The following is a 27,638-nucleotide window of genomic DNA, read 5'->3' as shown; positions in this document are numbered from 1 at the left end:
CTTTTACTTTCAGCACATTCATGTTAACATCGCCAAAATTGTGCGGTTTTCAGGAATTTGACAATCCAGACGCGGCTGATCGCTTGGACGAATCATGCAGCTGCGATCTCAATTCAATAGACAATACGGAAAGTGACGGAAGTCCAGCCTTAATCAAATCTCGTAGTGAAACGTTGGATACATTGCAATCTAGTGAGACAGTGTCGTTAGATTCTCGGCTAAGTGACAAACCTGAAACACCGACGACAGCTCGGGAGAATAATTCCGACACACCGACTATTCTTGAGGAGGCGAACAGTGAACCAATTTCGTTGCCAACAACGCATGAAACTAGCGAGATTATATCTATTGAAAGCTCTAGCGATTTGTACAGTGACGTTCATAAAATAGAAAGCTCCAGTCCAGATTCAATGATGCAAGAAACAAGGAAAGAAACTATTACCAACACTCAAGAGTCACAGAGTGATGCAGGTTCTCCATTGATTGTAAGAGAAGATAACAGTCCAGCAATAACGCCGATTGATGAAGAAGATAGTGATGAAACCTTGGCAAAAGATGCTGAGTCCAAAATCAAGGAAGAAGTGGAGTCGAAAGTTTCTCAAGGAGACGCAGAAGATGAAACTGATGAATCAAAAATAGTGGGTGAAACTAAAACCGAAGCAACAACAGAGGCTCAAGCTGAGCCAATGGCAGAAAATGAGGGTGAAGAGAAGTTCGAAGAACATAAAAAACCCGAAGATAATGCTAGCGATGAAAGTACTATTGACAAAAACGCAGTGGAAAAGGTTGTTCTTGATGAGCATAAAGAATCTGTTGAATCTGCCAAAGACTTGGTAACCACGTCTTCGGTTGTAAAAACTGACACCAATGTAGAATTGGAATCTGAAAATCCGGTTGTTGATGAAAATGAATCAAAAGTTAGTACAGACGTCGAGAAACCTTCAGCGGACGATCATCAAGATGTTATAGAAAACGAAGAGGTCAAAGTCAGTTTGAATCAGGATGATTTGAACAAAGTCATTAAGGATGTTGTAAAAACTCCGCCGGTTGAGGAGGAGAATGTTAGCAATGAAAAAATACCCGAAGGTGATGATGGAAGCGTTGGCGTCAAGACTGACGAAGAAAAGAAAGATGAAAACGCAGAAAATGTAAAAAGTCTAATTTGCTCAACTAGTGTAATAGAAACCTCTGAAGCGTGTAAAGAGAAAATAGATGTGGAGGGTAATGATTTGGGATCGGTAGCAGATAGTGAGTTAAGAAGTAACGAAGATAATAGCACGGTCGAGACTGTAATAGAGGATAAAAGTGCTGTTGTTAATGGTAATGATAATGGCAATGAAGAAAAAGACAAAGAGGAGGTAAATGATGAACGTTCAGGAGAACCGTCCAATGTTTCTATTAGCATAAGTGATAATAAAACAGACATTCCTGTGAGGACTGAAACGATAAAAATAGAAGATAGTGTTTCTAATATTAGTGACGTTCAAAGTTCTGTAGGTAATGTGACTCAAGTGCCAAATCCTAAACAGCATATTCCAACAATATCGACGGTCTGTGATGCAACAAAAAATTTACCCGACGGTGTGCCTAAAATTGTTAGTTCTAAAACTATTACGACTGACGATCAGTTGTTGAATAACTTAACTACAGATCACATAGACGCTCATCGCAGATCCAGCCTGCCAATTGTTCCCTCTGAGACTATCACCGATGGAAGTATGGATGACGCACCTTCTCTGCCCATTCCGTTGCGTAAGATGTCGTCACCCCAAAAGCGACCAAGGAGTGCCTCAACATCGACACAAGTAGACCCTAATCACTTTGGTGCGTGAATCTATTCGTTAAGAGACACCATCTACCAATTTCATAACTCACAAATCAATGATAAAACATTATTTTTATCTTCAGAGTCAAAACGAGCAAAGCAAGGAAACCCTTCCACAAGACCGATGTTCAGTCCAGGCCCTACACGACCTCCATTTAGGATACCCGAGTTCAAATGGTCGTACATACATCAGAGATTACTTTCCGACGTTCTGTTTTCGCTGGAAACTGACATTCAAGTCTGGAGAAGGTACGTAGTGTAAAGAAGACTTCGAATTAGATATAATCTGTATTAACTGATTTTTATGTCCCCTCTTGCAGCCATTCAACAAAGTCTGTATTAGACTTTGTAAACAGCAGCGAGAATGCTATATTCGTAGTGAATACTGTTCATTTGATATCTCAGCTTGCCGACAATCTTATAATAGCCTGCGGTGGTCTCCTTCCGTTACTTGCATCTGCGACTTCGCCCAACGTGAGTATACATGAATTAATGTTTCATTTCAATATATAATTAAATATTACATCATAACAGCAGTTTATTTTCTCTCTGAAAACCTAATTTAGATTACCTGTATCTTGCATTTTTAACACTTGAGCAATACATTTATGTATTCTATAGTAGTCGCATAGCCATTACCCGTTTTGCATTGGAGTGTTTACAAATGTAATGATTTGCGCGACGAATAGATTGTGAAAAAAAAAATTTCTGAACCGAAACACATGTTTGAAACAAGAAACGCCGTAAGAGTGTATATTTGTTCATTTTTAATCATTAATAAACAAATAATTCTGTTAGAGCGAACTGGATGTAATAGAGCCGACTCAGGGTATGCCAATTGAGGTAGCTGTTTCCTTTCTGCAAAGACTAGTCAATATGGCCGACGTACTCATTTTCGCTAGTTCATTAAATTTTGGAGAACTAGAGGCAGAGAAAAATATGTCCAGCGGTGGGATCCTACGGCAATGTCTACGATTGGTTTGTATTTATTTATGTTTTTCAAATTATTTTCTTATCAGAAACAAAAAATAAAAATTCTGAAATACTCGAATAGTTCTGTACATATTTGAAATCCTTATTCCAAAATCTGTTAATTTCTTAAAATTTTTATTTGTACAATATAGCCGCAGTATTTCTACTAAATATTGAAAACAGCTGACTTCGATCGCAGTTTCTTGATCCTGACCTGTAGCATTATGTAATAGTCGTTTTTGAAAGCAATTTTACATGGTGAATATTGAAATCAGAATTTATTCCCTTTATCTAAGTATCACATCGTGTGCAGCGGTGTACTTCAGATTTCTCTAATCGTTTATATTATTGTGCATTTTTGAGTATAATAAATCTGTATCTAGTTTAGAATTGTATATGAATAAAACTCTAAACGAGGTAATGCACTTAGATTTACTTAGGGCTTCAAAATCGACCAGTAAATATTACCTAGAATAGGTAGATATGACAATCAAATTAATCAGTAGCCTTCGTCGAGTTTTATATACGTTTTTATGTGTAATTATATAACATATTGCTTGTTTAGGTCTGTACATGTGCTGTTAGAAACTGCTTAGAGTGTAAAGAACGTGGCAGACCTTACAGCATGTTAGGTCGGCAGATCGGTTCTAGTAATAAATCACAGCACATACAGTCGCTCATAAGAGGAGCTCAGACCTCGCCTACGGTACGTTATCTTTACACAAATCTTTCTCGCTAAAATTGAAATAATTAATTACGTTTATTATGCACATATCACGTACTATGCACATATTAGTCAGACATGGGTTGAACTTATTTAAAATTCGGTCCATTTTCAGATTGTTTTGGACAAGCTGGCAACTCAGCAGCTAAGCCCGGTCAAAGATCCTGAAAAGTTGTTGCAGGATATGGATGTTAATCGCCTAAGAGCTGTTATTTACAGAGATGTTGTAAGTTTCTTTCTTACGTACGTACTTCATCTTGAAACATAGGTTTTTTTTGTTTACAAAACTTGTTTAATATTTCATATCTCGTTACAGGAAGAAACCAAGCAGGCTCAGTTTCTGTCCCTGGCTATAGTTTACTTCATCTCTGTACTAATGGTGTCCAAATATCGCGACATACTGGAACCACCAATTCCTCAACGACCGCCGAGCCCAGTTCAAAATGTACAAACAAATGGAACTAACATTAGGCCCGGAAGTCCGTCAGGTTAGTTTCTCTCTTATTATTCCTGTATAAAATCGTTTACTAATCTGCTATGATGAATAAGAAGATTTGATTTAACGTTTCAAACATACTGAATAGTTGACTCAGTCAATGAAACTACGAAGTAAAATTTCAACCCACGATATCGACGTAATTCTGTGGCTTAAATCGATTTCATAATTTATCACTTAATTTACGAACATTAATTAATCACTCGATGCTATGTTATTAATAATAGACACGTTCCTCGTTTGATTGACTCGTGTAGGTGATTCATATTATTTTTCTATTTCGAACCATCTATTCTCTGGGTCACTTTTATCAGTTTTTTGCTGTGTTACGTTTTTGAATCTAGTAATTTTTTTTTTTTTTTGTCATAATGATTAAAACATGCCCATAACGTACGAATCGTTTCTTTCAAAGTGACGTGAAGAAGTACTGGTACAAGAAGATTGTCTTGTTTATTCTTACAATTAGTCAAAACTCTTACGTGTCAGATAAATAAATTTTCCATTTAGTTTGAGATATTGTCAAAACCGATACTTTTCATAGTGTAATCAGGTTTGTTTAATTTGATTCCTGCCATCACTTAAACATACGGCATGTATTACAATTTCTGTAACCGCATGTAACAAAGTGTTTCACCAATGCAAGCACCAGCAGAGCAACGAACCAGTAGTTCAGATATTATTCATGTTTGTAGACTGAAATGGTTTTCACCTTTTGTCCTTGCTGATTTTGAATTCATACAAAAACTAGTATAACTCTAACACTTCGTGTGAACTAACGTTGGTATAAAACTTTTTTAAATATTGCATACATACCCAATTGATGTGCTGAATGTACCACACCCATCAATACATTTTCTCTTCTATCAATTCGTACGAAAAAAATGGCAAAGGAGCGTCAACATTATCTTACCATGTCCTTGAAGAAAAACTCATCATTCTACTGATTATTAAAATGAAAGAATCTGATATTCTTTTAGAAAAACATTACATTAGGTAGTTATAGAAAATCACAATTGCACTAGCGATAAATAAACATTACATCTTAACACTTTACTCCAAATGGTAGAAAAGCATGCGTGGTTGCACTGGTGTAGATATAAATATTATCTTCTTATCTGTATCTGACAGTGAGAGTTTTGATGTTTGTCGAATGTGTCTGCACTCATTTACCAATATATTTTTAATATTACTCTTCATCAGTTCATAACATCACGTACATCATGAACTGTGTAACCGATTTTATTTCATCGTCACAATTCGGTTCCGAAACAGCTTAAAGCTCGAAGTTGGAGCTTCTTTATTTTGAAAAATCAAGCATCCGTGAATTTGGGGTATTTGACCGTCTGTTGGATCTATATAGAAAGTGAAAAAATCTTAGGATAAAAGTTCTCTTGTAAGAGTGATCAAAATAGCACATCGTCTTTTCAATCATCGCCCTTTACCCCTATAGTCTCCATGTTTTTCCCACTTTGCCATGCAAAATTCTTATCTTAAGAATTCGACTTTAGGGTCTCCATTTAAAATGAATTACTTTTGATGACAGCAAAATTCTTAGACTTCTCAAACGAATGTTCTTTTCTGGTATCTTTTCAGTATTATTTCTTACATCACAGTTCAACGTCATTTATTGTTTTCTTTCAATTTTTATCATTCGCATAGAGTCAGAAGTGCAAAACATTTGGATGAATTAGCTTTCTAATGATTGTAAAAAAAATTTCATTCGACAAATACCGTCACTGTTAATTCTACATTGGTATGGAAAAGATTGACAAACATTGAGAAAATCGTAATCGCTTAGTTGTCGCGACTATTTTTCCCTTTTGGTTCAATATTGTGAAGTGGAGCTGAATAGGACTAGACTCTGTATCTGGCGTAGTAGAATGCGAGAACTAGCACGTAGCTTGAAAATGAAAGAAGGACGAAAGTAAAGGTGGATAATGTGGTTCCGCAGCAGATGGGAGTGGTGGTGGAGGAGGGCGACCACTGTTTCCGCAGTGGTCTCACCATGTGTACCCTCAGTTCCTCCCGGGGTCTCACCCCAACGCCAATGCGAACCACCACACCAGCCAGCACCACCACCAGCACCCACTACCACCGGCTGCCAGGCACACTAGTCGCCAGCCCCCATCCAGTTATTATCTCCCGAATAACCACAATAACCATTCCTCGAACCATCACTCGAATAACTATAACTTCCATCACCATCATCATTATCATCACCATAATAACAACAATCACCATCATACGCTTCAAAAGCATATCGATCAGCCCCGAAATCTCTATCATAGAAATTCTGGTGTCGGTCTGCAAGGTAATTGCTCGTACATATTCCTTGAACTGCTCGTCTTCGCTCCCTCTGAGTACAGAATGAATTTTCGTTTCGTATTATTGTTGTTATTATTTTTATTATTACTGTACTTATTACTCCTACATCTCGTTATTATGGTCGTTATTATTATTTTGGCTTGTTTTAAATAATGTAATACTGTAGTTTTGGTAATCCTATCCTATTCCCCTTTTTGCTGTAATAAAAAAAAAAACACGCCTTTAGCTTGTTGGTATTATGAATTATACTGAAAATAGTTTATTCAAACTCGAATATAAATATATCAGTGGTGAACGTTCCGAGTAGGACTTTGAAATCTTACAATAAACTCGCTCATCTAAGGTAAATGATTAGAGTCAATATTACATTCTTAGTTTGAAGACCTGCAGTATAAAGTTTTACACATTTTCGATGTCAGGCGGTGTTTCTGTAGTATACTGGAATACTATACGGCAATTATGAATTCGTACGCCATGTTGTCACTTCCAATCTGATTTCAAGCAAAAAATGAATCGTCAAGTATTGTACCAATCATATAATTCTAGTCAATATCAATATCGATTGATTCTACTAACACGAAAATACAGTTGAGTAATGAATAAGACAATTTTTCTCCAACGTTTGCATTATTTTAGTATATCTTGAATCAACTAAACCTGGTCCGTTCCGCGATAGTATCATACCACGATTCTGATTTTCATTTGCAACGTCAAGTACATACATCTATACAGCAGGATGAGTGAAAAATGTACTACCATGTATCGTTGTTCCTGTAGAATATTTCACTTTTCTAAATCAATGTAAGTTGAATTTTGTTCCGTTATGTAAGTGCATGAGCATGTTGTTTTACTTGTTGTAATTACTTGCTTCGGTCAATTATTTTAGCGCCAAGTTGCATGTGAGTTTACTTTCCACCGTATTGATGGTGTTTCAGTCCGGTAATGATAGCAATTACTTAGATTGAGCCACAGATCTGTATAAATGAGCTAGCTTTGCAAGTTCAGTTAATCCCATGTACTTTCAGTTTTTTTTTCATAGAATTCTTACATCCTCCAGCCTGGAACAAAATATCCCTGATTGAACATGATCAATATGAAAATTTCTGATTGTTGTCCTCGAATTATTTATTTGTGTAACCAAATGGCGTATATGTGAAATTTACAGCATGACAAACGTCCCTGTAATTTCCCTGAGATTGATGTACAAATAATCGATTTTTCATCAGTCATCTTACCCACGCATTATACATATTATAGGAAGCGGCGGTGTCATGAGTCAGTCTGGTTCCCAAGATGATGGCGAATATGAAGTTATCATTGTCGGTGAAAATAATTCTTCCATATTGGCTGACCATGAAGTTTCCTCGAGTGGCCCCGCATCTATCAAGGTAATTCATGTAATCGAATAATCGGATTAACATTTAGCGCCACCACGATATTTACTTTATGTGCGCACACAACCTCCTTCATTCTTCAAGTTATTTAAATGTGTCTCACATATTTATATGTTTATTATATATTGTGCACAAATTAAATAATCATGGCAGCTGCATGAGTCCTTACATGATTCCAAAGAAACAGATATACATATGCAACTGTCTGCAAACCGTGCGCAGTTTTACCAAGTTTCTTTATTAAAATTTTACGTATATTGTGTATCAAAACTCAACTTCCACACAATTCAATTTGCCATGCTTACGACAGAGATATTTAACAAAAATCAAGCTATTGTATCCCTATAAACTTTCTATTATAGTTCTAAAACGTAGTTTTACCGGATTAATAAGAAGTAATAATGTTTGTACTAATAATACTAGTGCATTAGAAGCAGATTCAATTAACTAGATTAGAAACTATTTGACAAACTTTACTCTATGTTCCTATAATATTCTGTGATATAGTTAATCGAACATATTAGATCAGAAATTAAAGTATTCCAGTTGTAACTAAAACCTTATCAATACTTAGTTTGAAAATCGTTGTCTAAATTCAGTAATTAACGCAGCATAACAAGCATCTTATGTGTAGAATAGTACGACGTGAATGTGTAATTAATTTTTATACTTACACTGGGAAAGGGAGTAAGAAAAAAATTATTTGGTTTTGAAAAGAACTATCTGTCGAAGAACAACGTTTAAATTGGTCCACAAGTCCGGTTTATTTACTGAAGCAGGTATGGCATTTTTCCTTGACTTATCTGATAACTTCCTTTGCTTGCATTGCTATGCGTACTAACTACCGGTTCTGAAGGGAGGTCATAGTGGCGTACCTCGGTCACGGACTATCCTGGAGGACAATTACGCCTTACCTGACTCTACGCTTGGTTATGCTCCAAGACCTGAGCCACTCCCAAGAAATATTCAGGTATAAAAAATTTGGTTGGATTCTACGTTCCTAAAAAAGATGGCGAGAATTTTTCACAACTTTGCTACAGCTGCTTCAAAGTCTACCTAAACAATCATAACAAATTTTCGGATTTCAATTAAAAGTGTTATTTTTCGGTTAATTACCATTAAATTTTGCACGAAGTTACCAGTTTCTTCATTGGTGTAAATAAATATCACACATACACAGATTTATACTTGCATCGAAAGTAAGTTTTTTTATTTTTCAGGCTTACATAGCGATGAAGTGCTTTATTTATTCTACTTGTATTTGATTAACGGTTTTTGTGTGAGATGTGTATTACTAATCGCATGGATATTCGTTTACAATTCATAGGTTTATACAGTAATTTCAGAGTGAAACTAATTGATTGCCATATTATAGAAGTTTGATACAATAATTAATTTAGTTGAATGTCTTGTATAAGAAATTTGAGAATTTTAGAAGATTTCTTAGTTACAGTAATACAATTACATGCTTTTGCCTGGAATAACGTCGAAGTACGGTATACAAAGTTTACTTTGCAGATGCCAGTTGCGATTATCTTTCTCAATTCATCAAACTGTTGTATAAGATAGGAGTAAAAAGGTCCACATATTCGCGTTGAACTGATGGAACGTCTACTGAATTTTATTTTTGTTCATTGTAAAATCTTAGGATGTTACACCATGCAATTTTCCGCTTGTTTGCACAATCACTTACGTACAGATCGATTGCACAAAGAAAGATCAAAGCAAACAGATTTTTCATGATTTCACCGAAGTTGGAAATTTAATCAACTATCAAGAGTTAAATTTAAATCCTATCTTGTTCATTCTTTATTAGAGTAACGACTCAAGCGAAGAAACAATACACCAGAGTAATATGACCGCGGATCCCAGTCCTTCGGAAGCGACTACTGATAACGAAAACAAGCTTAATTCCTCCGAAGATGCTTGGACCGATGTCAATCTCAATGAAGATGGAGATTCCATTTCTGCTACAAATCCAAGAGAGGATCCTCGGAATATTCATAATATTGCTCACTCGCGGGGTGAGAAAAATAATTTCAACACACGTTTCAGCTTGTTATTAGTTGATCATCTTGTTCGATCCCCCAGTTTTATGTATTGTTCTTTTTCGTTCTTTTCAGGCGATATTCCCGACAATGAAGGCAATGTCTTGGACCAGGAAATGTTGGCTAATACTGAACGTGGTGAAAAACCAACAGCTGAAATATCGGTTGTACGAGTGCCAGATAGATTGATGATGACAGCGACATCGCCGCGGCCTGACGATCTGCCAATTAAAGGACTGGTTGATCATCTTCCTATACCAACACCATCGCGAGAAGCTTCGCTCACACAAAAGCTCGAAATGGCCTTGGGCTCCGTATGCCCACTACTCAGAGAAATTATGGTGGATTTTGCACCATTCTTGTCAAAAACCCTTGTTGGTTCACACGGACAAGAATTGCTTATGGAGGGCAAAGGTTCGTGTAAAGTTTAAAATAAATTGATAAAACCTGCGAGTTTCTTTTCGCGAATCTTTTCCACGATTGCAACTAACGTTTCAGCACGAATGCGCGTTGATTACTTTACTCGAGAAATCATGTTACAACATTTTTCCGTCTAATAAACACTGCTTAATGTATTAGCGTTACATTTTTATGGCTATAACTTAAACTTATAACACTCTCAGTTTATTGTCTCAAGGTCTTCTTGTGTAACGTCAGCGGCAACCTTATTGGTATGCATTTAATGTAGGATGGATGTCTGGACATGAGAAATTAAAATTCAAGTCGTGAAACGAATGACAGTAAAAGTACATTAAAATGCACCCTTGTCCGAACATTGAACTGAGAGAGGCCTATAAAATCGTGTCTAGTCGGCGAGATGCATTAATTTTACATTTTTTTCCTGTCCTCATTAGGATTGACCACCTTCAAGAACAGCAATTCCGTTGTGGAACTTGTCATGCTGTTGTGTTCGCAGGAGTGGCAAAATTCTTTGCAGAAACACGCGGGTCTTGCTTTCATTGAACTGATTAATGAAGGAAGGTAAGTCAACAGTCACGGCTCAATTTCATCACCGACAACATACCTCCGCTTATTTTACTCATATGACGTGAACTGAATCTGAAAATGTCACTTATTTTTATAGGCTGCTATCTCACGCCATGAAGGATCACATAGTTCGGGTAGCAAATGAGGCAGAATTCATCCTGAACAGGATGCGAGCCGATGACGTACTTAAACACGCCGACTTCGAAGTGAGTAGTCTCGAACTTTATGCGTTCTAAATTATATTGTTGTGAGTCAAGCTTAGAAATTGCCTAATCAATCAATTTTACAACTTCCGTTGACAGTGAATTATGCCTCACCAATTCGAGCCTTTGACTAAACTCATATAAAGTAGTTTAGGTTTAATTTTTCCTTGTGGCAAGCCACCAAGAGACATCTTCATGTGAAATATACTATTATTTCACACTTCTCACATTTTCTACTAAACACAAGTACTTCGCTAATCAAAGGTAACTCGTATTTCAGTCGCAGTGTGCTCAAACTCTTTTGGACCGTCGAGAAGAGGAGCGAATGTGCGATCACCTAATAACGGCAGCTCGAAGAAGAGACAACGTGATCGCAAGTCGAGTTTTAGAAAAAGTTCGCAATATACTGTCCAACAAACATGGTGCCTGGGGATACATGGACCCGATGGCAGCAAGGTTAGACTTAGTAATCTCTTTCTCTTTCCTCTCACGCTAGAGAATCCCTAACCTTATTTATTCGCTCATCGTCATCAGGATGGCAGAATTCTGGAAACTAGATGCTTGGGAGGATGATGCACGGAGGCGAAAACGTTTCGTGCACAATCCGCTAGGCTCTAGTCATCCTGAAGCCACTCTCAAGGCAGCCCTCGAACACGGTGCACCTGAAGACGCGATTCTTCAAGCTCGAGAAGAATTCCATGCTCATCTCGCTGCTTCACGAGCTCATCAGCAGCAAATACAATCTGCAGACCTCATGGACGACAGTGAATTACTCTCGGACGACAGGGACCTTGACAATGATCTTACGGGTAAGTTGATTTCAGTGAAACAGACTGACGGTTCAGTTATAATTGAATTTATTCCAATTAGTTGTGTATTTTGCATAACGGTGCAAGTTTTATATCGTAATCAAATTTTTTAGTGAAAATATTCACCAACGCTATTCGGTACAAACTTTATAAATATTTCAACGTCATTCACAGGCCCAGTGAACATTAGCACGAAGGGCAAACTGATAGCACCAGGAATTGTGGCGCCGGGTATCATCTCTGTCACATCTACGGAATTATACTTCGAGGTGGACGAGGACGACCCCGAAATAAAGAAGATCGACACTGAGGTGAGTTTTTTTTTTACATAATATATATGGATACATACAGCGAATAGCCGTTAGAGCAATTGAATTTGTTGGCAAGGGGCGAAGTCTCGAGTTTCAACGTCGCGTTGATAGATTTTCGTCAACCGGCTGGAACGTTATCGCGCAATTGCGGCTCACCTGCGGCAAACGGGCGCATTCGGTCGTTCCAGGAACCGTCCAGCCCGACTGCTATACATGTATCCACCTCGAGTAATCTAGATAATTAATTACTCACCTCGTTTTCAGCTCATTTAGATAGCGCCTATTAGAGATGCATTTGGAACGACCTGTTGCCTCGAGTTAACTTATCTAGTTGAAATACGGTCGCGCTTCTCGCCTAGCGCGATAAAGTCGTTTTCTGAGCTTCGATACTCACCGCGCACTTACACTCCGGAGTCAAATCGACGGTTTAAGTTCTCACTATATTCGTAAACACGTAAAATGAACGAACAAATGGACAATATTGAGCATCTAAATTCGTTAGCTAGTGGAGTGAAATCGCGCTCACCGTTTACCATCGATGAGTTAGACGCAGAGTTTCAGGCACATGTGAGAAGTCCGAGAAAAGGTACAAAAAATTCGAAAGGAAAAAAAATGTGTATACGATACGTAATTACCGTGAAATGTGGCCCAATTAGCTTGACGACCGTTGACCCGGGTCAGTGTCTGCCTATTAATGTTTTTTCCTCCAAGTCTGAGGCTTGCGTACACTTAAACCTAGATCCACGTCTTCGTTCGAGCGATCCGTCCGATTGCTGTTGGAGCCGCCACTACGTTAAAAGAATCGTCAAGACCCATGGAATGACTTGCGATTCTTTTCTACACGGGTTTTGAACCGCCCAATATCCCACGATTCGGTAGCCCGACTTCTTCATCGGTCAGAAACCTCAAACCGAATGACCTCCTTCAGGATTTATTGTCGAGCCTTCCAAACAATCTCATGCTACTTCCACCCGCTACATAGCGAAATTCTTCCAAAGATGAATAATTGCTATAGATACACCTAGAAAAAGGGATGGTAGAAAAACTTGGCAGACTAATTTTTGCAAAGATACAGTATCCGGTTATCTACACTGAGTTTGAAAATTCTACCAGGTTCATAACTGCGCAGCAACGAGTCTCCGCCACGTTCGGTGCATATGGTAGCCGATTTCGTATAACGAGGAATATTAATCACAGAGGAACGGGGAACGGAATTTGAATAAATGCGATCCATAAGTGATGAGACGTGGCAAAAGCTTCCTGCAGCACCGACTCCGCTCGCTCGTGAGTTGAACAGGCGCCGCGTTCTTGTCTATCAATATCTGTAATGGGAGAAGAAAGGCTTCTTCTTCTTCATCTTCTTCTTATAGGAAGGGAGACGCTGCGGTGGCAGCGGGCAAAGCGGGGTCCCAAGATCGTAGTTCTGGTGGGGACGGACGATTATCATATATTGCCCGTAGATCTCTCGGGTTTGTTTAACTACGGAATAAAACAAACAGAGGTGGGCCCCATGGGGCTGCTGCTCTTCAGGGTCGGCAATTATGAGCCCCCCGCGGGGCCCGATATCTATCTACTCCTGCCTTCTCTCTTCCTCCGGGTTTTTTCAAACTTTTTCTCAGAGACGACTACCCGCGCCTCTCTCTCTCTCTCTTTCTCTCTCTCTCCTCCGCTCTCTTGGTTCCGGCTGTGCGATATTCTCTGGAATGCACCGCTTTATTGCGAATCAAATCCTTTTCCTGCGTGTGAAATCTTCGGAATATGCGCAATGTTTCTTTTTTTATGTCTATCTTCTACAACTAAGACGTGCCTTGAATTTCAATTTATGGATCCATGGGGATTATACTTGCGCGCGATATTTGTTGTAATTGTTTATTTCATTGCGGTCGCTTTCTTTGATCGGTGAATCTCCTCGGGGGAATATTGATGAGGTAAAGATAAAAGAAAAAAAAAAAAAAAAACAATTCGAGCGAGGAAGACGGAAGATGCGTATAGGTGCCTGTATTATAAGCAGCTGAAAACAAATGCCGCCTGTTAAATAATTCCGTCGGCATAATAATTCCTCATTAGAAATCAACCGCGATACAAATGATCGTGGGTTGTTTTAAGACTTTCTATTACATCGGCACTCGAGTCAAGAGAGTGATGTATTGGAACCAGTATTGAAGCTACAGAGAAACATCGGAGGCCAATCAATGAACGGTGACGTAATGGGCCGATTATTCTTACAGTGTTATCGAACCGGATAAAAAATATAAACGATTAAAATAAAAAAAACATAAAATAATAATAATAAATAAATAAGAATAAACCAACAAGAATCGGTATCGTTCGCGTCCATTAAAAACGCGATTAGAATTCAATGAGCACTTAAGAACAATATTTAATTCCGTGAAATCATATTACAAGCGTCTGCGGAAAGAGAGACGGGTTTTTGCCCTCAGTGAGTACGGGAAAGAGATGAGAGGAGGTGGAAAAAGTTTATAATTCGCGTCGCACCGCCATAATGTGGATGTATATAATAACAAATCGCGAGGCATAAATCATTTCGAAGAACCCAGAGGGCCGCGGGAAGAAGGTAGTAGTTAAAGGTTTGCTTAAGTGATTGTAAGTCGACTAGAAGAAGCGCGATCGGCGTCTGGCGGCGGTCACCCCGCTGAGGTTTGACCGGTGCCTCTCTCTCTCGGCTTACCCCGGCTTTTATATAATGGCTTGGGTAAACGTATTTATCGTGATTTATCGTTTACACGATATATCCTCTCCTCTCTTTACTTCTTCCTTGGTGTATACATACTATACGTATACCGCACGTCCTCACGATCAGCGCCGCCCGATAGACCGACGATCTAACAGCGTGCTTGAATTATTAATTGATCTCGTGCATGGCACTATGCAGCATGCGAAGAAGACGGAATAGGTCGAGCCGAATTGAAAATTTTTCAAATCTTCAAACACCTGGACTCGATCTTTGGCTTATCGGTCGATAATGTATCAAACTTCGTCGAATTCGTTGACGAAAGTTATGAAATTCTTACGCGACTCGATTGATTAATTAAATCCGATGACCGGGGAAGCCGGATTCCCTGGGGATCGGGTAAGAGAGAGGCAGATCGGCAACCGGCATACCAGCCCACCCGCATTTGCCTCCGAAACCTGTTGGCGCCTAAACCATACCGAACCATACCAAACACAACGTTCCGGTACATGCGTGTATATAGGCATGCTCGCGTGTATCGGAGACTGAGAAACACTCCTTGGTCCGGGCCATGAACCCCCGCTGAATATTGAAATAAACATTCTTTTCTACATCTCTTCGCCATATTCGATTACAGATTCATATTCGTAATATACCTACGCCAAGTTGACCTTTTACTGTATTTCTTGTATTAAATTGTTGTACACAATTTTACTCGATAATCGTGTAAACGAACTCGTTGAAAATATTCGGATTAATTATTTTTATTAATTACCATTAACGATGTTCTGCGGGCAGTAAAAATATTCGTTGCAACAATGAAAAAAAAAAAAAAAAAAAGGGCAGCATCGACAGCAGAATTTTTCAATCGACGTTACGAAAGTGAACGTAAATTATTAGTTTCGTGTGGATAGAATATTTAATTGAAAGATTTTTCTTTCGAATATATATGAATAATATTACAGGGAACGGGATCCTGTAACGGAAAAATTATCATCGTATTATAATATTGTTTTCAAACATTCTAATAAATAATATACTAATCGTATAAATTTTGAGCGAATAAGTGCACGCATAGTATACGTATGTATAATATAAATACGTGCGTATAATTAAAGTCGCCCTTCCTCTTATCACGGTCATGTATACTTATGCGCAGGCATGAATATATGTATGATACCGTGGATGATGTATTGCCAGTGACGTTATAATAATGCAACTATAATTACTCTGTCTGAAAGTCTGCGGCAGAGCCAATCCTTGCACCCATCACACATACGCTGGTTCCCCCCCCTGCATACAACCATCGCTGCTGAATATAATAATACGCGAAGAAGGATCATACATGCCTACGGTTTAAACACACGGGAATTTTAAATGCTGCCGCAGTTATATACCCGGGGCTGATCGTTTTATTGCGCAGACTTCTCCCCGGCGCTCACGAGATCCGCGTGCGGTTATATCCTAAAACTCGTCGAGCATATCGTAAATAAATTTCAAAGGACACACCGTCAAGTCTCGTTGTTTTTCTTCCAAGATTTCTCTGGTTTCGATGTCCGCTTGAAAATTCGGTGAAACGGCATAAACGGATTTAACGACGAAGAGGAATGAGTCAGCCGGACCGAAAACCTCGAGTACCCGATTAAACGCTCGGATTTATCCACCGACGTGCGAAAGCGGCTCAATAACACGGGGACCAAACAATGCCGGGGTCTTAACCCTTCGGGCACGAGATCCTGCGGGCGGAGGAGGCACCGACTAGGCGGTTAGTCCGGTAAACATCCATCAATCCGGGCGCTGGCGAAGACGATGCAGGTCTCACCGTTCCGTGGGAGGAAAGGAGGAGCAGGACGAGGCAAAACCAGGCTGGACCAACAACGCTGATCACTGCTATTAGCCCAGGCATCGCTCCGGTGGTCCGCCAATCTTCGGGGTACTTCATCATATCCGTACCTCGGCCTGCCCTCCTCCCCCCATCCGAGGACCTCGAGAGGTGCTACTAACCGCCATCTACCTGCAAAAAACTATTTTGCCAAATGGTCTTATTTTCTTACACTTGTTTTTGATAACCGGGAAGAGTTCCTTCGGACCTCAGTCTTCATCTACCGTCCACACCCTTCCTATCTAGGAACGGTCATAAAGCGACGCTCGGGTCCGTTCCGGTTCGTGCCAAACGCTCCTTTTTTTTTTTTTTTTCTTGGTATATGTTTTTAGGGTAACGTCGGTGAGATCCTCTCATTACCGCCGAGGCTGGGAAAGAAATTGGATGTAGGTTTTTTTTCACCAATTATAAAACTTGGGGTTTACGCTTTTTCCCGAATTTGTAGGCTCAATTCGTTTCATCGCTTTCGGAGGTTTCTTCTTATACATAAACCTCTAGAAAATCTTCGACCGCGCCAAAATTCTGGAAAATGTAATGCTGCGAGCAGCGAAAGGTGCAGACCGATTAACGAACTCTCAGTTCGGGTGGCTGTAGCCTCGTAATTGGTAGATTATTTTCCCTTTTCGCGCGAGCAGTGGCCGTTCGGTATGAGCCGACGATTATTAACTGTATCCAGCAATTAGGCCCCGTGAAAGAGGCGATGATAGATACGCTAGTGGTAGGCAACTGTCCGGCATCGAGTAGTCGTGGCTGTCAGCAGCTGCCGAAGATGGCTCTTGGCCGTTGGAGTCCTCGGACATCGAGGGGCCGATGTCCGCCGGGCGCCCGTTATTAACTTGGCCATTTGGCACCCAGGGGAAGGCCCACACTCCAAGGCGCGCGACCTGGCGCGCCGGTCTCGAGTGTGGAACGACGTTGAAACGCGGAGAGGAGAGGAGACGAGAGGCGGGTATCCGACCGGTCGACGATCGGTCGGCCCGACGACCGGCGAGCAGGCGATCCTCCGCGTGACGGATGGCGCCCACCTGTGGATTCATTCACTAATCTGTTCCCTAAGCAAACAACCCAAACACACCCCGTCATTACCGCTGACGGCATAAGTAGCGCCCCTCCCCTGCGCCGGATCCCGCTTCTTTTCTCCTACGTCCTCTCAGCCACGGATGCGATATTTATTGGCCCGGAGGATACAGCCGGAAAAAATTTTAAAAAACAATTTATTAGGGATAAACCTCACCTTCCAGATACACGAAACATCCTGCCTAACAAGCAGGGCAGCGGGATTCGATACCCGAGGTTCGTGCATCGCGATTTTCGTCATGCTTTTCTACACCTCGGTTTCGCGTGTAGACTTTCGGAATTGTTGAACGTCCGTGTTTTTTACCGGATCCAGTCGTTGTTATTAGATACACTGGCGCGTATGGACCTCGATAATTGGCGCGTGAAATTTTTACCGTTTAATCGACACTAATTTTTCAATGATTCAGTCACGTTGTACCGTTTACAGATTCGAAAGGATATTCGTCAAGTCTTGAAGTCGATTGAAAAATATCAGTGCGTCAGGTTTACGGTTTATATATATTTAACGAGACGGAATTTCGAGATGAAACTCTCCGGGTTGCGAGTCAGGGACTAAAATTTGCAGTGATTTATGAAAACCTTTTCCTTTTTTCATTGAAAATTTAACTAAGAATCCCAATCTCGCAATTTTACATTTGTATAAAATAGAATTAACTGCCGGTGTGAATAAGAATGATGGAACTTATCGAGACATTCCCCATGAAATGTGATTCATGATTTCGGATCACTGAAAAAATTTTTAGTCCAAATATACTCCCCGTCTTGTTGATTTCGACACGGTGTTGTATAACGTGTCATTTACCTCCTAATGTAAATTCGTTGTGAATAAGAAAAAGAAAAGTAATACATTCACTCACGAACAAGTCAAATTATGCAGAGAAAATTCCTCGGATGATCGATAAGAGCAACAATGTTGAACAGCGTAAAGCTTTCCCCATAAAAGATTCTCATGTATATTACATCTGTTCTAACCCTTTCTCGAGCGCGCGCGCGTCAAACCAGCGAAGGTAAAAAGATCCGAAAAATTCGAAACGGTGATCCGATGGCGTCTTTCGTTCCCGAAGTCGACGGTAGTCCTCGTCACGTACGGTTCTGGTCAGAAGAGCCCTCACCGCGGACTGAAGGCTCTCGTTCATTCCTCTCCCTGACTCTCGACTCGGTAAACGTATGGGCCTAGCCTATAATTAAAGTATCCACTCTCTGTAAGTTATTAGGCCGAAGATCTCGCAGGAGTCAGGAGTCAGAAGTCAAGACTCGGGGCTCGGGGCTACGCAGGCAACAAAAGTCCAGCTCGCATCGCGCGTTGCACATTTGAATAACGTTCTACATGTTTTTTTCACCGGGTATACAAGCTCTCGTTTGGCCGTTCGCGTGCTCTACCATTTATAAAAAAAAAAAAAAAAGAATAAAAAAAAAACAACCGCAGCGAGTAAAACGATGCTATCGTTTCGCGCGGTGAGTGCCACGCGATATTTACTTGAGGGCGAACAGAAAAAAAGAAAATTTAACGGCAAAAATTCGTCATTCGATTCTTAGTCGATGCAAAAGCTGTTTTTTTTTTTTTTTCGTTGTACTGGCTTGCAAAGTACAACTGATTGCGAACTAATGGCGAAAATGGCACTGAATTTTACTCTAAACACTTTGGACGTAAATTTAAAAGACGTGACTTTTAGTAAGGATCATGGCTACGGTTTGATTGATCTAACTGACGCAGACGAGAGTTGGAAAGCAGGTATGTCGAAAAGAAAAGTGTCGATGAGTCCGAGAGATAGGAGTAAAAAAAATGGGAGACCGCATGTTGCGGAGAGGCTCCTCGAGTCGAAATTTAGCGCCCAATTTAAACCTTACGTAGGGATTAATGATAGTAAAGTAAGTTCTCGCATCGTCTACTGAGAATGTCAAATTATGGTTTGGTACTTTAATTTTTAGGAGTTAGAGATTCAACGTAGGGTTTGCTCTGAAATTTTTAAAAGTTGTAGGGTTGGCTCAAGATTTCTAGCTTCAGTTTCCTTCAAAGAGGATTTACATAAACCTTGGCAGGGTCAAACGTAGGCGCTAAATTTCTACCGAGTCCTAGTTAAAACTATACCTCGTACCGGTATCCTATAATTTAGTGATTATTTCGACAAGGGTATGATTTTCCAACAGGTTACTGGTCTTCCCGGCTATTCTTCGCTAAAATATATCTATTTAAATGACCGATTAAAGGATCCGTAATAAATACATACTTTACCTCCTTAGAATTGTCAGACTTGATGCGTGAAAAACTGATGAACAAGATACATATCTGAATTTGGATAAAATGGTATTGGTAAATTAAACGTATTTTAATTGTGAGTGTGAGTAATAGTAGATCTACGATTGACGTTTGTCCATTGTGACGAATTTCTATCCATCAACTACCGCCAATCGTTTTATGTCGCTTGAAAAAATCGAGCTACATATACTGAACAGTTTTCAGTTTTCCAGGATAAGTGTGAACAACGACAAGGTGTTCAGCGGTTTTACGGAGAGGGTTCGAATTGAGGAACCTCAAACCTAATAAAGTGGGCATGATAATCCGTCGGGCAGCTACCAAGTATTATTATACCAACAAGCCTATAATAGATACAATATGAGGATGAATTACGGTAGCCGAGCGACTACAGTGTCCCGTAGAAAATCGTTTAGGATGACCATTCAGGGTGCCGGTTTGTGGGTGGGATGAGGTCAGGCCCAGTTTGACTCTAGGGCCTTCTTTGGGTCCTAGAAGGGTCCGAGCGAGAGAGGCTCAACTGACGCGAGCTTCTTGCTTTGACCGAAGTCTCGTGGGAATGATTAACCGCTTGTTAAAACCCCTTTGAATTAGAGGCTCGGATCCGATTTTCAACCAGCAACGAGCTCGGGATCACCTCTGAGGCCCAAATTGTCCCTCCGTACTAAAACTGGGGCCCAGTGCCTTCACTTGCTCGAAGCTCATTAACAGCAACCAGGTATTTCCCAATTCCGGAGTGAGATTTACGATCGACTTGACCTCGTACGAGTATTTTATCATACGTTTATTATCGTTTAACAATGTTCTCCGTAACGCTTTCTGTAATTGTGAATACCGCCGCTATCCTGTATTTTAATTAACAACGAAGAACAGCACCAGGGAGGGATATTATTTTTCTGTCTACCCGGTTCCCGGTGTAAATGTCTCCCCTCATCTCGGATATCCGGAGGACGAAGAAAATAACGAGAAATCACGTTTCGCCATTGAAATTCCGCAACCCGTCCAGCACTTCGGCACTGAACAGCGCGTCGATTGACCCGCATTTTGCCTAATTACGTGGCTCAGGCTCCGTACTCTACGTGTCCGCCGTAATGGGCATAAACTACAGACACAACCGTGCGAGTGGAAGTGTGCGGAACATACGGACACGCCAGTCGGTCGAAAGGCTCGGCGAGGGAGGCAAAATAAAGGAACATGCAGGGAAGCGGGCTTGGCCCCGCGGCTAGAGGCGCAACGGCCGCTGAGTTATGGCGCAGGTTAATTATACAAAACATTCAATTATGCCCACCAACACAGCCCGACCGACGGTCTCCGTGTGGCTCACCTACGCCGGCTATAAACATAGCTCCGTTGAAAACTGTGCAGGTTCAGAAAAAAATCGTAGGATCGTTTTCCATCCGCGGGTTGCTGGGATTTATCAGCGTTATTCCGTTGGAATCGCGGAAACGCTGGAAGCAAACCCGTCCTTTAAATTTCCCGGGCTTCGCCGATGGAACGTTGTTCGCGTCCGGCGATCGAGCCCGATTCCCGTTTCTGGACTCGCGGGGGGAGCTGGTTCCTCCATTTATCATTGGACAGATCGTTGGCGTGCCTTTAAGTTAAAACAAAGACCATCCGAGGTTTTGAGGAGGGTTTGCTCGAGTCGTGGTGGGGGGCTGCGGCCCGACGGACCCCGAGTAGGCCCCATAACGCAGAGATTTTACGTGCCGGCGCCGGCGCCCCCTGCGGCCTCAGACACCGCCTTCCTACGTATGCACGTGTATGCATATGTATATATATATATATATCTCGAATCCTCGTGCTTTAGGAGCGGCCGAGTCTAGCTATCTTCCCGGCTATCACTGGCGCCTCTGTACCAGGAGGTCGTGGCCCCGGTGAAGCTCAGGCCCGCTTCTTGTCGGCGTTGACGCTCTTTTGACCGGGCCGAGTCTGACGCTGATCTAATTAAACTACCAGTCAAAACGAATGCGGAGAGTGTTTCTTGGAGAACGCGGGATCGGAGATGCGTCGAGGCGCGGTGGTCGAGTCCTGGGCCTGACGCCGAAGACCGTACCAAAGAAGCTCGCGGGAACACCGCAGGACAACGTCGCGTCGCAGTAAAATTGATATACGACCCCGGCTGCAGGACGGCAGCTCTCTTTATCTGCATATCTCTGGCTACAAAAGAACACACAAAAACACAAGAAAAGAGTACAAAAAAAAAACAAACAAAAAAGAACAACGAAAAACATAAATTAAACAAATCTCTTTCTGGCTAGCATATTCATTGTTTTATAGGAGGTGTGTAAAAGTGTCGAGTGATTAAAAACTCTTCTTGAAGCAAGGATGATTTAGGCGACGCGGGGTCTCAAAAACCACCAACCCGATGATCCGTCCCTCGTCTTTGTCCTTTTCTACTTTCTGGGTTTCTCTTTCGGTTCTATGCCGCGAAGACACCTGTAATGTAATTTTATCCCGCTCTCCGTGTGAAGAAGCGCGTGCGGCAATATTATACACGTGGAATATCAAGACACCGAGCCGCACACTCGAAACAGCCATCTTGCCCATACGGTCGCGGTTCAATCCCCAGGATCAGGGGAGCGCCAGCAATGTCGCCTTTATCGTCCGGTTCCCGCAGCTGTTACCTATTCCCACTTCTCTCTCACTTTACCCACTGCGTTAATAGCTCGTGCACTATACACCGTCCGTACTCTCGAACCCGCACCTGCGCCGCCGTTCCTAATTACGGACACGCCTATACTCACCCGCTCAACTTTTGTGCCTCCGAGTATTTGTTCTCGGACTCATCCCCAGGCATAGATTGAAAAATTTCGTTGATGATCGTTTCGAGTAACTTGGACCCAAGAACCGTTAAACTGGCGGTAACCATAGTTAACCAGAGGCTAATGGTATTCGTCATGATTGGGATTGGTTTGCCACATTGTCGCCACGGGGATCGACGAAAGGCGACGAGAATGTGGGTAAAACGTCAACTTTCTCGATCTCTGTGTTAGAGAATTTCCTCTCGCCTTGGTTCTCGGTCTATACCTCCTCCGCAAGAAGGTGACCCTTGATGGTATCTGGCGTGGAAAGATACGGAGACGACGTCGCGCGACGTGGAGCGAGAAGGACGAAGGACGTGGGTCGGGAGTGGCGAGACAGCGCCACGTAGATTAAAACAATGCGTGGAGTGAGATAACGGGCCGGTCGGGACGCGTGACAGGTCATCCCTAACCTTTCCTAGACCCGGTCGAACCAGGCGGTGGGCTGGTGCGACTTGCCGGAGTGAGATCGGCCTGCGCCTAACGAAGACTACCAATAAATAACGCGGGAACCAGTCGGGGCTATCCTCCGGTGGGCTCTTCGCCCGGCGAAGACCGGACCGCATCATCCGACCCGGAGACAGGAGGCCGAGTCGGCGCACTCGAAGGCAGGGCACGAAGATGGATGTGCGCCGAGGCGCCGCCGTCACCTGGCGTCCTGGTTCCAGGGCTTCCTCATCTTCGCCGGCGTGGTAGTACGGCGATCGGGTCTACCTGCAACCAGACCATTTTATGCTTATCTCCTTCCCCTATCTTCTTCACGCTTATTATACCTCCGGGAAAACAGCCGCGCCGCAGCCCAACCCGGGACCCGATGGAACGAATCCTCTCCTCGTCGCCGGTTTGCGGTCCCTCCACCCTACGGATCAGGTGCTCCGTCGCGCGAATAACGCGATCAAGTTACCCGACCAGCAACAGCCTGCAACTATCCATCCGAACCGGCAAGGCCTCGGATTCCTCTTACCCGATTCCCAGTGGTCGGTCTTCTTCAAAGACACAATGATCCTCGGCAACTTCGCTGCAGACGCGAAGAAGCTGTGCATAGACTCCTGGCAAAGGAGTAAAAGGAGTGGGCAGCATCAGCATTCGTTTGTCCCTCGAAGGGACCTTCTTCTTTGAGCTTGAACAACCCGTAAGACGGAGCTCCGGAATCGGTCCTTTCGGAACTGACCTTGTACACCGTTTCAATTTTCCCCCGGCATTTCGGAGTGCTCGACAACTTGCAAACGCTTCGAAGGAACGAGCATCCGTGGTGCTGAACGGTCCTTCTTCCTCTCCGCGAGTCTCGATCCGATCCGCTGGAATAGGAGTGAACCGTTTAATATAGGGAGGAAAAAGTTGGCTGACGAACTTCGTGAACGGATCTTCGCCTCCCGCCCGGGAGTCTGAGGACCGGGCCCCGCGACGGGTGGGCATTGTGCCCCACGGACCCCCGCGTTCATGGGCCTTTCTTCCATTCTCCTCGTTGGCAGTTCTCTCTCGTAACTCGTAAAGTCAAACGTTGACACTAACCGCGGGACGCCCGCCTTCTTCTTTTCAGCTTTACCAAAAACTTTCAAACAACCTTTTCATCCGTTATTATGTCGTTACTGTATCGAGTCCCAAATTTCCCCCGAATTTTTCCGGTATTTACAACCGCGTGTAATTGGGGCATACATTTTTGGTTGTTTCAATTAATATAGATTTTTCATTCGTTCGTATCCTGAGATGCTCCCCCAGTCGCACGCAACCGTCCATCTTGTGTTGCGCGCTTTTTTACCATCGAACATTCGCCGTTAACGCGGCCATGGACCGAGATCCACCGACGCCAGGTGAAGCTCCGTCAAATGCCGCGCGTAAGAGGAACTGGGCAAAAAGTAATCGACCATCGCCGAAGCCACCTCGTGATCGATGATTGCGATCGGATGAACTTTTTACCACCAAACAGCCCGTGAGCCATCCTAAACAAGACGCCGCGTGACACCGGACTCTAAGTATCGATCAAAATCAATTACGGTCGTTGAATATCGGGGAAAGAAGCGATGCGTCTTTGTGTGCAGCGTTCATCGAATAAGGACGTCCGATCCTCGATTGAGCGTCTGGAATTCGATCGTCGATTTCGTTAGCCTCGTATCGAGAGGATTTTTTCGAGCGTTGTTCGGGCAACGGCTAGATCCGGTCTAGAAAAGGCCCGCGTCCGAACCAACGTCCTTCGTTAAATCAGTGGTTTTATGCTGGTGCATTAGCAGATTTAACGACCTAATCAAAGCACCAAACTCTTTGGAGAGACCGCTGTCTGACACCAACCGACGCCTCGGGCTCAAAATGAATTCACGGCTAAGCAAACGATCCCTCTTTTATCTTTACCGAATCCGTCACGGACCTTCACCTCGTATCCTCTGACCATCTCTTCACTTGGCACAGTGTAAGTGAGGCCGGGAAGAGCATCTGAACTGCTTGTCTTTGGTTGGCGCATTGAAAATTGAAACTGTTTACTACCAGCATCTGGGAAAAAGTGACGAAGAAACACTTTGGTAGGTGGATGCTTTTTCAAAGGTGTCTTCGTACGAGCTCCAAGCTTCATTCCGATTGATCTTTCATAAACTTCATCGTTAACAAGATATCCGTACGGTGTAATTTGGCAAATGGCAGGTACTTGCTTTGTAAGTAATCAGTGTAACTAAAAGTTGAGACAAAAAGGACGGCCTACTTTCCCTTTCCATTCCAGCGAGAATTGCAGCAGAGTGTAGTCCGAAACCGCGGAAGTTTCGTCCTCGCTTTTACTCTGTCGGCAGGATCAAGGGTCCCGCCACGCCCCTGCCCCGCCTTCTCTAATCATCGGCTCATTACTCATTAGCACTAATGAGACACACGCGCGCGCGCGAGCCCCGAAGTTCATATATAGGTATAAGAGACACATAAAGATACGGTGTAGCCATCGCGTCCAGCACCCACGCGATAATTATTTACTAGTCCGTGAGAACCGTCAAAAACTCTTTGCCGGGTCCGTTTTGCCGAATAGCGAATCTCATCTTCGTCATCGTCGTCGTCGGGCAAATCGCGTGTTGACGAATATGCGCCTCACTCTCCGTCAGCCTCTTTCACGATCCTCGTTCCTACACCCACCGCACAGCTTCCCATAAAACATGCCGTGACATCGGTGCTCGTCGAAGCGATCACGTGTGACGAGTGCTCGCGCGGAAGGAATGGTTTGGTGGTACTCGGTACGTCGCGACGCCCTGCATCCGTCACAGCCGTCGGTCCGTGAAATTAGCGCCACCTGCCACCCCAATGATCCCAGAACCCTGACTCATCTTCCTCCCTCTACGCGGCAAAGTCAGTCCAGAGTATTTAATGCATTTATAATATGAATCCCAATGACCCCTGACCGACCCCCTCTCACCATTCGTAGTCACATGTTATTACAAATTGAACAAGTGAGTCAAAACTTTGGTCCCATTATATACTGTCGCCCCAAGACAGACAAAGATCTCAAGTTACCGAGAGTTTCTGCAACGCATCAATTATTATCGATTGAGCGAGGCGAGACGTTTCACCGTACGTGAATTTTTCGTAACGAAGCGAATTGGTAATACCTCGGCTCGTCCAGAGAAGGTGTCTTAAAACCGACTTAATTAGGACATAATCCGATTCTTGAATTAACCAGAAGATCTCCCGCTGTTAAATAAATAAGGAATCATTACATTACATTAGTCTGGCGTCCCTGACGACAACGGGGGAAATGCGCGGCATGGTCGGGTCAGGCTGGGCTTGCTTTCGAGGAGGGTGGGTGGGTTGATGTACAAAATATAATGTGATTGTTTCCGAGCGAGCAGCTGCAGGGTGGAAGGACGGCAGGGGGCTTTGCCGGTCTTACTCCGCCGGTGATGACTTCATCCCCCGACTCGTTCGTGCAGATTCACCATCGCCGTGTTTCGCTCTCGTATCGTCAGGGCAATCGACCAAATCGAAAAGCAAATGTCACCGCGATGTGGGAAGAACGAGTTCCGCGTAGCGGCAGAGATTCGCTACCTCTAATGACGGAGATGAAGAGATCCGCGCGCGCGCGCGTGTGTGTGTGTGCTTTTTTTCAAAAGAAGGCCAATAACGCTAAGAGACCCTTCGACAAAGCGTGTTCGAACGACAAACAGGAAATGAAAAGCTCCTGTTTTCACGAGCAATAGGAAATAAGGGGTGACTCGAGCCGGGCCGCGATCAGTAAGAACAAAGCTTGCAGATAGGAACTCGGCGCATTGTACCGAGTTGTTTGTACCCGGTGCGTTTTGTACGCTGTGCCGTAAACTCGGGAGTTATTGTCCGCCGACTGCCTGGTTGCCAGGCTGGTGTACATTCAAGGCGGCAACGGGAAAGGATTACCGTAGAAATCCTTTAATGGCATTGTTCGCATTTGAATAACACGAAATATGATACGAGAGATTGGGACCGGGAGGATCGCGGCGACTGGATGCCAGGGGCTTCCTTTGCTTCGGGTATAGGGTTACCCCCCTTCGGTTATTCGGTTATGTTCCTCCGGATTAATTGTTGGCACCATGTTGATGCGGCGAGATATGTACGAGCCTAAAAATCCTTTCCTGGAATAGCCCAGACTCGCCCCTTGCTCCTCGTTCCTTCGGGATGCTGGATTCCCGAAGAAATCACAGTACACTGAGAGAAATTTTCAGTTCCTGTTACCGCTCAGTCCTTGACTATTTTCATTTTTTACCACAATCGAAAAATATTGTTCTAGGTAGAAAATGAAAATTAGTTTCGTAGCTGTTACCGGAAAGTCTAGTATCCGTTACTATTCTTTCTCATTACGATCACTGTTGCTATATTTTCTGGTAACTGGTGCGAAAATT

General features: G+C 42.8%; 1 protein-coding gene across 1 annotated transcript in view; it reads left to right on the top strand.

Annotated features, from left to right (window-relative positions):
* The window catches only part of LOC107218698 (neurobeachin), a 162,706-nt gene that overhangs the window by 91,433 nt on the left and 43,635 nt on the right, over nucleotides 1-27,638 (top strand). Inside the window, exons 21-37 of the mRNA XM_046743880.1 lie at nucleotides 54-1,824; nucleotides 1,909-2,074; nucleotides 2,146-2,299; nucleotides 2,624-2,803; nucleotides 3,363-3,503; nucleotides 3,637-3,747; nucleotides 3,838-4,009; nucleotides 5,969-6,328; nucleotides 7,600-7,730; nucleotides 8,593-8,706; nucleotides 9,553-9,760; nucleotides 9,860-10,198; nucleotides 10,639-10,765; nucleotides 10,869-10,977; nucleotides 11,255-11,430; nucleotides 11,509-11,783; nucleotides 11,958-12,094. Of these exons, the coding sequence (XP_046599836.1) occupies nucleotides 54-1,824; nucleotides 1,909-2,074; nucleotides 2,146-2,299; nucleotides 2,624-2,803; nucleotides 3,363-3,503; nucleotides 3,637-3,747; nucleotides 3,838-4,009; nucleotides 5,969-6,328; nucleotides 7,600-7,730; nucleotides 8,593-8,706; nucleotides 9,553-9,760; nucleotides 9,860-10,198; nucleotides 10,639-10,765; nucleotides 10,869-10,977; nucleotides 11,255-11,430; nucleotides 11,509-11,783; nucleotides 11,958-12,094 (4,671 nt within the window). The remainder of the gene's footprint in view (nucleotides 1-53; nucleotides 1,825-1,908; nucleotides 2,075-2,145; nucleotides 2,300-2,623; nucleotides 2,804-3,362; nucleotides 3,504-3,636; nucleotides 3,748-3,837; nucleotides 4,010-5,968; nucleotides 6,329-7,599; nucleotides 7,731-8,592; nucleotides 8,707-9,552; nucleotides 9,761-9,859; nucleotides 10,199-10,638; nucleotides 10,766-10,868; nucleotides 10,978-11,254; nucleotides 11,431-11,508; nucleotides 11,784-11,957; nucleotides 12,095-27,638) is intronic.

Source organism: Neodiprion lecontei, chromosome 6 (assembly GCF_021901455.1).
Source record: "Neodiprion lecontei isolate iyNeoLeco1 chromosome 6, iyNeoLeco1.1, whole genome shotgun sequence".
Taxonomy (NCBI): domain Eukaryota; kingdom Metazoa; phylum Arthropoda; class Insecta; order Hymenoptera; family Diprionidae; genus Neodiprion; species Neodiprion lecontei.
Note: the sequence above shows the minus strand (reverse complement) of the source record. Positions and strands in the feature narration are given on the sequence as shown.